The 13,535-nt window shown below is 46.5% G+C and overlaps 1 protein-coding gene and 1 long non-coding RNA gene across 2 annotated transcripts; both read left to right on the top strand.

Annotated features, from left to right (window-relative positions):
- Positions 1–383: 383 nt before the first annotated feature.
- Positions 384–6,459, top strand: LOC117897391. Its single transcript, XR_004649089.1, has 3 exons — positions 384–562; positions 1,925–2,143; positions 6,187–6,459. It is a non-coding gene; the product is annotated as an uncharacterized LOC117897391 (long non-coding RNA).
- A 35-nt stretch (positions 6,460–6,494) lies between these two features.
- On the top strand, positions 6,495–12,944 carry LOC117897390 (protein turtle homolog A). The gene is made up of 15 exons (XM_034806202.1): positions 6,495–6,810; positions 6,882–7,201; positions 7,271–7,474; positions 7,534–7,685; positions 8,128–8,272; positions 8,367–8,497; positions 8,573–8,732; positions 9,360–9,529; positions 9,606–9,729; positions 9,795–9,955; positions 10,021–10,162; positions 10,217–10,340; positions 10,414–10,781; positions 10,842–11,050; positions 11,162–12,944. Exons 1-15 carry the CDS (start codon positions 6,566–6,568, stop codon positions 11,399–11,401), a joined length of 2,895 nt encoding a protein of 964 aa, XP_034662093.1. The 5' UTR covers positions 6,495–6,565; the 3' UTR covers positions 11,402–12,944.
- Positions 12,945–13,535: the final 591 nt, after the last annotated feature.

The following is a 13,535-nucleotide window of genomic DNA, read 5'->3' on the forward strand; positions in this document are numbered from 1 at the left end:
TTATCGCCCGTCGCTGTGAATATCTCTCCAGTTTGATGCGAAATCTTCACGCATAAATGACCGGGGGAGGAGGTGGTGGGAGCCGGGTGGGTGGTTGGTTGGTTGGAAATTTGTCAGTTTGCTTTTTGTTTGGCTTTAAAGATTTGCCTTAGTCCGGCCTACAGCTTACGGTATGCCCTCTCTGCCGTTCCATTCGAATATCGTGTGCCAAGTTTCGTTTCGTTTCTCGCTCTCTTCGGAGGCGCCTCTCTCTCTCTTGGTCTCTTTTGGTCGCGCGCGCTCGCTCTCTTCGTCTTCTTTGCTTGGTGTTTGCGGAGTTCGAATTTCGAAATGAAATCAAAGCAGACAACGCAACGACTACAACTCTGGGCATTCTTCGGTCGAAGCTATAACGGTACACAAGTTGCTGTCGGAAAACGGAACAAAACGCGAGCGTCCCAAGTGGAAATGTAGCCCAATCCGTTCGTTCGCTTCGGGGTATCCATCTAAAGCGGCCCTCGCACGTACAAACACACACACCACACACACACACGCAGAGGAGCCGCGCTGTGTCTTCGTATCAGTGAGTAAAGCGCCTGCACAGGTGTTGGTGTTGCTGCTGCTGGCTGGCATTGTATTCGGATATGTACAGGATTTGCTGAAGTGCTTAACGAAACCATCGAGAGTGATAAATGCAAAATGATTCATTAATACCAAGCGTGTCCAATGACCAAAGTGTATCTCACTGAAATCGGGCAATCCCCCACTCAGCCTCCTATTCGTACTCGCAGCCCGCAACTCGCACTCGTAATTCGTACTTGTAGTGTGTGTGACTCGTACTCTCGGAACTCGTTCGGTTTGCCGGTATTTTCGCAGCATCGAAACGCTAACGGAAATCAAAACCAAAAAGTGGAAGCCGCAATTTGATTGCATTTTACCTGAGGATTACCCCACGAAAACCAAAAAAGAAAACTCGAATAAATTCTGTGAAAAATCCCACAACTAACGGAAACAGTAGCGGCTGACTTTGAAAATTGCTTTAATTCCCCCCATTGGCCCTGTACCAACACTCGAAACCAATCCGCTACACTCCACATCAGTCCACTCCACTCCGCTCTCCACTCTCCACTTGCCACTCCACCCCGCTCTTCTCCTCTCTTCCCTCTCCTCTTCACTCGACAATCTGCCTCCACTCGACAGGCTCATTGCTCGGTTTGTGGTGCCGCTGTCGCTGTCGCTCTCGCAGGCGCTGGCTGCCGTGCCCCGACTTCGTCGATAATTGGAATTTACGACTGTGGCATAAAAAAAGGAGAACACAGGCACAAGGATATGGCACAGGCACGGGGCACGGACTACATTTACCGTCTGTTCCCACACAAGCCTCGTTGTTGTTGTTTTTGGTGACTCCGACTCGTCCTCACTGTCTTCCTCCTGCTCCTACCTATCTACCCAAGCACTCTTCTAAGTAGAAGCAGGCGCTTCCCCAATCCCAATCCAAGTCAGCCCTTCGATAGTGCCGTGTAAATATTTTTGTGTCCTCGCTCGGAGTGTGGCACTCCGTGTGGTGTGCGGTGCGGTGCTGTGCGGTTCAATTGGCCGCCTGTCACCGGCAGGCGCGCTGATTTGTTATGGTAATAGTTGTCAAAATGAGAGAGAGATTCGAGAGATCTTTAGTGGCACTTGATTACACTTGGCAACATGACAAATGTATTGTGCGGGGATAGTGTGCGCTTAACGAAATCGAAACTGAGCTGCAGACAGGCGGACAGAGAGACGGACAGACGGACAGACTGGAGAGGTGTGAACGTAAATCCGAACCAATTAAGAGTGCAATCAAAGTGTGGATAGGGAGGAAGGACGGTGTCCGAGTGCTTGTTGGCTCGTTAAGAAGTGGCCATGCAGTTGGCTCGTTCCATTGAAACATCTATCTCTGGTTTCATCGCAGCTAAAGCTACAGCCAAAGTGGAGACGGCGTGTCTGGCCCTCATTAGACGAAGACTGGCTGACTGGCCCAATCGAAATCGGAATAAAATAAAACCAAACCAAACAGAAACAGAAAAAAGATAAAGAAAAAGAGAATAAAATAAAACCAGTGGATCCATTAAGGCAGAACAAGATGGAATATTGAATGGAATCATTTTGCTATATGCACATACATTAGCAGGTGAGTTATCTGGCCGCCTATTTCCACCGAAATTTATGCCCATGCATATCTGCATAATCGCAAATTAAGCTACATAATTAATAAGCCAAAAGGTAACCCAAACCACAATCACAGACACAGACACAAGCCCAACCTCGACAGCCTGTCACTGGGCGTTGATGTAGCACTTTGGGGAGCTATCTGCTGGTGGGGAAGGCTTTTTATAAGTCATACTACTCCCATGCAGCTGAACGTGCCACTGCGTTCCGAAAAGTATCGATGTCTGTAATCTTAATTAGCAACAAACACCACAGCAACCGGCAACAGGCAACAGGCAGGCGGGCAGGCGACAGGCAGTCAGGCAGTAACCTGCCCAGCGCCAGGCACTCGATCTTGGGGCTTGTGGCACCCAAAAACATCTTTTAGCATTTTAAGCATGGCGTACACTTTTCAGTGTTTTTTCTCAGTTTTTTCCTACCCCTCCCCATCCTCAGAGTGTTTCTCAACATTACACTGAAAGCCGAAACCGGTTTCGGTTGATTTCTTGTCATATTTTGTATAGAAGCTAAAGGTGTTTTGTACAAATGGGCAGCAAAACCAAACAAAACTAAAGTCCGCAGCTCGCTCATAACCGGCTGCCCATCAAAGAGTTATTTATACCCATTAATACCTGAAGCACTCCTTGGGGAAGCAGACACGAGACAAACTCTGAGGTTAGTTGGGTGAGTAGTTCTGGGTGGGGATGGGGATGGGGTGGGCATGGTGTGAGTGCCTCATGCAAATATCTTTGATCTCCTTTCGGGCTGAAAAATTCGCACCTTCATGTGAGAACAAAGCCCCCATGGGGCCAACTCGGATGAGTGCATAAGAAATCAAGTTTACGGCTTCTTGGAATGGGTGTCGTCCGGTGGTACGAGTACGAGGAGCATTCACTTTAATTGCTTCCATTAGAAAACGCTTAGCATACCGCCGACAGGGGAGGGAGGGAAATTAAATTACAAATTTTGCAAGTGTGAATTTAAATTCCATTTAAGCCATTTGAGGCCTCAGGTTTACCAGGGTTTTTATATGCGCTCTGCGACACCTTCAATCAGTCGAACAATCGAACAGAATCGCTTTCTTTGCTTTACATTTTGGCTCTTTGTGCTGGAAGCTGGAACTATCGTTATTTGTAAAGTAAAATGAAAATAAATAATTAATAAATCAACGCATCTATTGTTTGTTCACTGTCGCAATAAAAATAGATAAAAACTAATGAATTTTAAATGAGCAGGAATTCAAGTTCATTGAGATAAACCGGTTTGCAGTTGGCTTTGCTTTGGGTGTGCGCTTTTCCAGCATTCGATACATTCGTTTGGCTTGGCTTGGAGTGACCAACAAATTTGGAACTGACCAACAGTCGAACAGTCGAACACGCAAGGCCCACAAATGCCCTTTCGAATACAACAAAAATCTTGTTTGAACTATGAACTTATGCGCTTTGTAGACATTTTAGTTAGTTGACTTTGGTTTAGGCGTAAATATTGTGATGGGAGGAAACTTTTGTGGAGGATGTTTCGGCAACGAGCATATTACATTTATGAATATTTCTCTTTGATCTAAAAAGTTATATAAAATCAAAGAAAGCTTTGAGCATTATTTAGAATATAAAAATGCAGAATAGAAGGGATATCTGTGGGGAATGGCATTCAATTGATTGAAATTATCCAAGACTAAGAAAAGTTGTTTGCTTCCAACTAGATGTATCGTATCAAAGTTAAGATATTTTTTGTATCTAAATATAAACATCAAATATACTCGAAGTATTCCCTATCTAATAATGAACATTTTGCACTTTTATAAACACATTTTGGCCACAATTTAGTTAACTTTATCAAGCTAAAAGTTCACTGTAAAAACCTCAACCGTATCAAAGTTAAGATATTTTTTGTATCTAAATATAAACATCAAATATACTCGAAGTATTCCCTATCTAATAATGAACATTTTGCACATCAAAGTTAAGATATTTTTTGTATCTAAATATAAACATCAAATATACTCGAAGTATTCCCTATCTAATAATGAACATTTTGCACTTTTATAAACACATTTTGGCCACAATTTAGTTAACTTTATCAAGCTAAAAGTTCACTGTAAAAACCTCAGCTAGATTCAAAACTTCATGACAAAGTAGCACCACCCTTGGCAAGGGTATCTATCATAAGTGGAAAAGCCCAGCCCAATGCCCAATGTTTCCCTCTCAGCATCTGTAGCCGTGGACCAGTCCAAGTGTTTTGTCTATCAACATTCATAGTCAAATTGTGGACGGCATATTTACGAGCAGCATTTATTGGCGCTGTTGTTGTCTTGCTTGTCTTTTTGTGTCTGTTTTTTTTTGTTTTGTTGGGTTGGGGGGGATATGGAATATCGTAATAATTAATTAAGTTATAACATTAAAAGGCCATAAAGGGGCATTATGGCCATAACTTTGAGTGGACGCATGAGCATGAGCTATGCCCAATGCTCTGGAATCTCAGATATTCGTTGCGAATTGACACGGACACGGACCGGACCGGACCGGACCGGGCCGTACCCATAACTCTTTTCTCTTTTGTTATCAGGGCCAGATCTGGGCAGTAGAAGCATTTGGGATGCTGCTGGGTGCCACCCGGCCATATGCTGATGCGACAGACAGACAGCCTTTTACACCCAGAGGCAGCCAGCTTCTGCCACTGACAGATTCCGGCCATCATCATCATCATCTTTTACGACTGTGACTGACCGGACCAGGCCAATCATGGTTACTTTCCTAACCATAACCTGCCCAACACACTCGTACTCTACATTCTTAGCTCTCTCCCAGTCTCTTTGTCTCTATCTGTGCAAATGATGTTGTCAGTTTTGAGTTTTATCTTCGTTTCGTTTTTGGTTTTTGGGTGCCAAATAAATGACTTCACATTTTTTAGAATATTACGTTGATGGCCAGAGATTGAGCGCACCTTCGACTCACTTCGAGCACTACTAAAAGCCATTGATGAGATGACCGAGAGTGCGTCATGGAGTACCGACCCGTCCATGAGCTCAGAACCCCATTCTTTGGCTGCTTAGAAATATGAATATATTTAGAAGATGGCATTTGCCGAGATTCCTGCAAATAAAACTGTTAGCATCACTTATTTGGCCATTGAAACAGCTCATAATACGCGCAAAAAGCGTGTGGGAAGTGTTGATCCGATAGGCCGGGCATTGTTCTCGAGAAATCTCTTTGATTTATTGGCAAAATGAGTGGAATTGACAGCGGTTATTAATTGTGGCCACGCACACAATGGACAAGCTGTGGAACAACGTACAACAATCACATATTTAAATGAATGCCCTTGGTGCTGGGCCAAATGAAGTTTGACTGAGCATTTTGGGAGTTCTGGTGGGGGGGACAATGCCCCTCCCTGGGGGTCGTGTTCTTATGCCTCGCCGAGATAATTAGTCCTCAATGGCATGAAATTTGCCCAAGCGCCTCAAGGTATGCCACACAATCGAGATGCTACAGTGGATTAGAAGTGTTTGCGGCCCTATCTCAACGGATTTTCCATGACACGACACAGTTGTCTCTCCGCTGAAGTGAGAATTAAAGACCTCAATTGGACAGTTTATTGCATAAACAGCATAAATATTATATAATATTGTAAAGCTAACAACAAAAATGTGCCAAAAAAACTCCATTTTTGCCTTTTTGAATGAAGCGTAGACATAAATATTTCAAATGTTTGTCTGCACAAATATTTGAATTGGATTACATTTGATTGTAGTTGGATGTTCTCTGCATTTTATAATAAATTCAGAAATTCATATCCTTGTCCCAGTTTGTAGTTTATTAGATCCGTTTGTGTGCCAGAGAGAGAGGAGAAATTATTCGTTGCCCGAGGAACAGGCAGGCAGGGAAACATTTTAGTTAAATAAAAGGAAAAGTAAAAGGACAAATAAAATGGTAGAGATAAACTCGGATAATATTTCCCCTCATATTTGCTTCTGAATGGGAACTTCACTTCCTATCCACTAATGAATTGAATTATTGCATTGTGCAGCCAAAGGACAACCCAATCAGCCTCGTCTCATCCTCCACCACTGGCGGCTGGTCGTGCTGGTGCACGGGGCGGCCATCTCGACTCTGGGCAACATGGATGAAAATGCGATAAGCACTTGATAAATATGTGCAGAGACAGAGACAGACACAGAGACAGAGACGAGCGACAACTTTCAGTAAACAAGAAGAGTGAAGCGCCGCATCATATCATGCATCCCGAGGCAACGATCGATATAATGTGCCAGCAGCTCAAGGAGCCACAATCGTATCCACAGTCACAGCCACAGCCACATACCGAGTCACAGCCACAGCCCCACAGCCGCTGGCGGCGACTGAAGCTGCATTATTCGCTCCCCTGGAGCCTTGGCATTGGCACGGGCATGGGCCCGTTGCTGCTCCTGCTGTTGCTCCTGCTGGCCATGCTGGAGACATGCCAAGTGCGTGGCTCCTACCTCGAGCCCGATGAACTCATCCAGGAGCTGGATCGACCGGTGCCGCTGACATCGGTGCAGGGTGTGCTGGGCCGTCAGGCCATGCTGCCGTGCGACATCTCGCCGCTGGAACGCGACGATGCCGTGTACATGGTGCTCTGGTTTCGCGAGGGTGATGGCGAACCCATCTACAAGTGAGTGAAGGCGGGAGCCCAGGAGGCTTGAGTTGAAGCCTCTCCGAGGGACTAACCATATTTCATTGCAGCTTCGATGTGAGGGGGCGGCAGTTTGGGCAGGCGAGACTCTGGTCCTCGCCGATGGCCTTTGGGACACGCGCCCACTTCAGCAGCACCACCCATCCCGCCCAGCTCAAAATAGACAACATACGCATCGAGGACGAGGGCGTCTACCGGTGCCGAGTCGATTTTCGCAATTCGCCCACGAGAAATCTGAAGATAAATCTAACTGTCATCGTGCCCCCAGACAGACCCATCATCTATGGCCAGAACAGGCATGAGAAGGCCAGCAATGTGGAGTCCTTCAATGAGGGCAACGATATTGTTCTCTCCTGCGAAGTCTCAGGCGGTAAGGTTACCCATCCCATTCCGCCCCTGTCTTCCAAGGTTCTTATTTTTCTGCTGCTTGTGTCTCCAGGTCGACCGCGTCCCAATGTCACCTGGTACTTGGACAACACGGCCATCGATGAGTCCTTCGAGCAGCGACCCGATGGCAAGACCATCAACCACCTGTCCTACCCCAACGTGGGCCGCCAGCATCTCAACTCACGGCTCGTGTGCGTGGCCAGCAATACGAATCTGACGCCACCCAACAACAAGGTCGTCATTCTGGATGTGAATCGTAAGTGGAAGTTGCCACCACAAGCATGAGCCCTGTAAATATTTCAATTTCGTTAACAGTAAAACCGATGGCCGTGCACATACTCACGAAAGATCGCTTCGTCTCGGCCGATCGCACCTACGACATTGAGTGCAAGAGTTCGGGCTCCAAGCCGCCCGCTCTCATAACGTGGTGGAAGGGCAGCAAGCAGCTCAAGAAGCTGACGAAGAACGTAAGTGCCAGTTCCATTTCGTTCCAGCTGCACGCCACTCCACTCCACTCCACTCCATTCCGTTCTGTTTCGCTTTGGTTTCGGTTTGGTTTTGGTTCGATTAGGGTTAAGTTAAGCGGAGCTGAACTCATTTCGAATGCACAAAGTCTCGGAGCTCATTAATTAAACACAAATTAATATTGTACATACATACATACAACACTATGTACATATGTATTTGTGTTTATGTATTTATGTATGAGTGGAAGTGGAAGTGGAATGTGCGTTTGCTTATAATTGCCACAATTTTCGTTTTCATTTTCGCTTATGTCTTGGCATTGCTTGGCCTTGGCTCTGCTTTCATTTTCCTTTTCTTTCATTTTCTTTTCTGTTCGTTTCCTTTTGCTTTTCCGTTTCATTATTCATTTCCTAATGGACTCTGTTTGCGTTTTCTTTTTTTTAGTTTAATGAACCCGATAATCAATCTCTAAGTATACTGACGTTTACGCCCGGACGCGACGACGATGGCAAATATTTAACATGTCGGGCAGAAAATCAATTCATCGACGGCAGCGCCATTGAGGACAAATGGCGCCTCATTGTCCACTGTAAGTGTGCGAAAGGAGAGACAAAGAGAGAGAGAGAGAGAATAAGGAGCGGGTGAAATTTAATTGGGAAAACATATCTCTGTCCTCCACACAGTTCAACCCACAACAACGCTGAAGATTGGCTCATCCCTGAACCCGGACGACATCAAAGAGGGCGATGACGCGTACTTCGAGTGCGTCGTTCAGTCGAATCCCAAGCCATACAAGATGTCCTGGTTCCACAACGTAAGCGAAAACTTAATATTTATCCCTTCGATGAGCTCGGCACTCACCTCTGCAACCTCTGTGCCATGTATCTAGGGCAAGGAGCTGCAGCACAACATCTCCGCCGGCGTCATCCTCTCGGATCAGTCGCTGGTGCTGCAGAGCGTCTCACGTGCATCGGCCGGTGACTACACATGCCTCGCCGTCAACTCGGAGGGCAAAGGCCCAAGTAATCCGGTCACATTGCGCATACGCTGTAAGTAAACGTTAGCCAAATCCCGACCGTCTCGGCCCCAGCCACAATCACCATTCCCTGCCGCCCACCCCCCCACAAAGTCACCAGAGTTTGGCTTTGAACTAACGTCTATGTAATTTCCAATTTAATCCTTCAGTTTGAATGGCTCTTAATGCATTTAGAGTGTGGGGGGTTTCTGCTCTCTGTTCTGTTCTGTTCTGGCCCACAGCCAAAAACAAAGGCCCAGTAGGTGTGTCAGCCACACCATGCCATGCCATGCCATGCCCAGGACCCACTTTCATGCCCTTTCCCTCAGCTCACGTTAATGACCAAGATTATGGCGCAATGAATGCATTGCCTTGGCACTGGCACTGGCACTGGCACTGGCCCCAAATGATATTCCAAATGACCAGAAGAGGCGGCAGCGGCTGCGGCGGCAGCAGGAGCTTAGACAGGCGGCAGGGATTGCATTGGCCAAAATGTTGGGAGCCAAATTCGAAATTAATTCAAGCCAGTTTAAAGACCAAGAGTGTTGGCTGGGGCCGCACGAACGCCCGCCTGCATATTGAGATTCATTCTGGGGGCCCCTCCTAATGGGGCATTAAATATTTCAATGAGTGTTCGTAATTATTTATTCGCCATCGCCAGACGCACCCATCTGTGCCACCGAGCACGAGGAGCTGCTGGGCGCCTTGAAGCACGAGACACTGCCACTCAAGTGCGAAGTGGACGCCTCACCGCCGGCCGACTCCTTCCACTGGACCTTCAACTCGTCGGGGGAGCAAACCGAGCTGCCCGCCCGCCTGCACTCCACTGAGGTAAGCCACGCACTTGATAGAGTTGTTAGCGGTCGTCACTCCACATTGCCATCGATATGCTTCCCTCTCATTGCAGACGGGCATGTCGCGTCTGAACTACACGCCCAGCACCGATCTGGACTATGGCACAATATCCTGCTGGGGCAAGAACTCCATTGGCATGCAGAAGAGTCCCTGCGTCTTTCAGATTGTGGCAGCGGGTAAGCACAGCGCCGGCTGGGTCCTCGATTATTCAAGCTCAACTTTTGTAACTCTCTCTCTGCAGGTCGGCCCTTTCCGCTGCAAAACTGTTCGGTGACCAATCAGTCGGTGGACTCGCTGCAAGTGGACTGCATTGAGGGCTTCGATGGTGGCCTGCCTCAAGGTTTCATGCTGGAGCTGGTCGAGTTGAACACCCTGCGATTGGCCAGGAATATCACCGTTTCGGTGGGTTACGCTTTGAATAATTTATTAACGAAAAGAGATCAATATTCCTCTTCGATTCCCTACAGCACACTCCCGTCACCTTTATCATTGATAATCTGGATCAGGCTGCCACCTACCGCATGGTGATATTCGCTGTCAATGCCAAGGGCCGCTCCGAGCCCACCATCATCGATGACATCAACTTCAAGGGGGTGGCCAAGTTCACGGGTGAGTCGAGACTCCCTCCAGTTATGCTTGAAACTTAAATTTGCTTTTTTGCAGGTGCCTCGACGGGTCTCTCCATGCCGCTGTCGCCGTTCCTTGCGGGTCTAACCCTCTTCTGTGGCCTCCTCTTTGCCATCTTCTGCATCATGCTGGCTGCCATCTACCGGAGGTTCTCGAATCGGTGCGTTTTGCCGGCGGCTAATGGCTAATCGTTGTGTGGCTTTGGGCACTAATGACCTCATTTAAATCTGCAGGCGCACGGATAACAACCTGAAGGTTGCGAAGCACACGCAGCTGAGCATACCGGCGGACTGCCAGCTGGATCCGCTGCATCCGGGCGCGCACGGCGGCCAGCCGGAGCAGGGGAACCACCAGCCGCACCACAGCCTGCTGCCCCTTAATTGTGATAATCGCAATGCGGTCGATTGCGCCAACCTGGGCGAGGTGAGTGTCGGCGTCGGCATCGGTGTCGGCATGGACGGGGTCAAAGGGAGCTCGCCCATGGGTCTGGCATCCCTCGGCAGCGAAACGTTGCGTTCCACGGCACGCACACGGCACAGCCCGCTGGCCGATTCGTTGGATATCGATGATACGGATCCAGATGTTATACCAAATCAGTATGGTAAGTGGCAGTCCACGCAGTCCGTGCTGTTCCTTCATTGAACTTCCATTTGTTGCTTAGAAAAACGTCCACTGAAGAGTCTGGTGTCGCCGCCGGGCTTTGCCAGCCCCTCGACACGGCTCATGCAGCGCGACTACGTGCGCGAGACGGAGCTGGTGAAGGGCAGCTGCGAGACAGTGGGCGCTGCGGAGGGACTGTCCAGCATTGGCCTGATGAGCAGTTCCGGCAACGAGGTGCTGCACTATACCTTTCGGCCCAGCAAGCAAATTGTGAGTATGCCGCTGGCATAGGGGTGTTGGGTCCTTCCTTCATGGTGTCATCTGTGGTTTTCCCTTTCTCTCTCTCTCTCTCTCCTTACCTTTTCGCTTTCGCCGGCACAGAGCTATGCCACGCTCAATAGGAAGGGCATAACCACCTGTAGTCCGACGCTGGGTACGCAGAATTACAGCGTGAGCACATCGACGCCCTCATCCTCATACCATCTAACACCGCAGCCCATGGAGGTTAGTTTGCTCAGTCCGAATCATCCGTCGGTGACGTCCTCGCTGAGTGAATATCGTTTTCGAACCGGTCCCGAGATAGTCACCACTTCCAATCGCATACAGGAAAGTTGTATATAAACTTAACACACACACACACACAGACACAGATACACACACAATGCATCTATACATACATCAAAATGCTACATACCATAGTCGTATATACAAATACTTACTTCTGAGTGTACAAAAACAAAAGCAAAAGCAAAAGCAAAATGCATAATTATCGTGAGCAAAACGTGAAACTGTATTAAAACAATTTGATATCGTAAACGTAACGTAACGAATAACGTATCCTAGCAGCTAGACGTATTTATTCGCATGGTTTGAGGAAAGACTTCTCCTAGCACGTAAGCATCTTTGTGTAACTTAACGCATTCATCATCGAATCAATGCCAAAAGTGTACAGACGAGTACACTCACTCGTTTTTCCTTTGTAAATAATCGTTGTCATCTATCTATCTGTTGTTGTATCTATTTATACGTACCGAAAACCTAAAGCTAAAACTTCAAACTGCAACGGCAACCGAAAACATTCTGGAACGAAACTACTTCCAAAGAACATATCGTTTAACGTTTTGATCCCATTCATATCCCCTATATCTACCGACATGAGGTTCCAACTTAACATATCGCCAGAACATCCTAAAAAAGAACTGCGCCTCCCGCCTAACATTTTGCTTGAACCAAGGCTAAAAGCTAACCCGCTTTCCCCAGGGTCGCGGTAAATGTTGTGCGCAAAATCCCCGAAAATGCAAACTAATTTACGCCATAAAAAGTACATAAATAAAAGCATATATATGTAAAACTTGTATCCATTTAATCTGAACAGGGCCTGCACTCCTCTTCCAGACCCGGCAGAGTTCTGCGGGAGTCGCATTTGTGAGAATATCATGTCCATATCCTCCTATGAAAGTATTACCTATTGATTTTCAATTTCTGATTAACTTGAAGTGTGTTTAAGTGTAGCCAGCTACCACATAAAACTTGTATTTATCTAGGCCTAAGTAGCCCTAAGTGTCGGACTAAGTGCAATGTACATAAAAATATGATTAATCGTACATACACCAACATATACCGATAGTAAATAGAACCCATGCTAGAGCTCGCTTGTCAAGGACGCACGGAAGAACTGAACAAAGTCACAAAACAGAAAAGAAAAGAAATGAACAAGGAACTTCTACTTGAAATGAACACGATAATTGTACATACATAGTTCATAATTAATTGTGAGGGAAATATGTGGTTCGCTTCGATGTATTTATGTTTGTTTGTTGCCCCAACCCAACCCCAACCCAACCCAACCCAGCCCCCAGCTAGGAAGTAAATTAAGCATTTATAATATAGAACAATTGCAAAGGCCAAGCTCCGAGGTGGGATTTGTATTTATCCAACACTTTCTCGACACCTCTTCAGCTTGTACATCCATCCTGTGCGTAATGTTTGAGAGTTTCTGCCAAGAAAGTGTCACACCGAAGCTCGAAGCGGAGAGACAGACACACAAAACCCAACACACAAAAAGATGCAAAGATTAGTATAATTTGTCGAAAGATAGTTTTTGTAACTATACGTATTAGGAGAAATATATTAAAAATACAAATTAAATTATAACTAAATGGAAGAATCACACTGCGCTTTTACTTATTCTATTGTTGGGTTCAGTGCCGCTTTAATAAGCACTTGGGCAGCAGGAGGTATTGCGGACACGAACCTAACTCCTGCGGCACTAGTACTTAGAAAAGCAAACAGCCAAAAAAAAAAAAGAAACAGCAGCAACCGAAATGGTAAGTACTCAAATAATACTCACCCTTGACCCCCGCCATGAACTCTGATCTCTTCTCTTCTCTGCAATGATAAATCAAATACTTTCTTCGTTTCGTTTGGAGTGACATCACAGTTTGACAGCTTGAAGCATCCATCCAGCCGTTCTGTAATGTATTCTGAACTTATGCACTTTATCGTTTAGTGTTTTTGTTTCGAGTTATTAATATCTATAAACGATACTTAACCTTCTGTGGCAGCTGTGTCATCCATCTGTATACAATCTCCTACAAATAGTACAATTCTTTCTACCCTCCCCCAAAAATAGAAACTGCCCCTCCATTCGGACTTCGTTTGCCTGTCTACATGTGTAGATGTTTGTATCATTGCAAGTCATATGTGGATGGATGGCATATTGCTATGGCTAGTAACCTCTTGCACATAATACATA

This window comes from Drosophila subobscura, chromosome O (assembly GCF_008121235.1).
Source record: "Drosophila subobscura isolate 14011-0131.10 chromosome O, UCBerk_Dsub_1.0, whole genome shotgun sequence".
NCBI classification, from domain to species: Eukaryota; Metazoa; Arthropoda; class Insecta; order Diptera; family Drosophilidae; genus Drosophila; species Drosophila subobscura.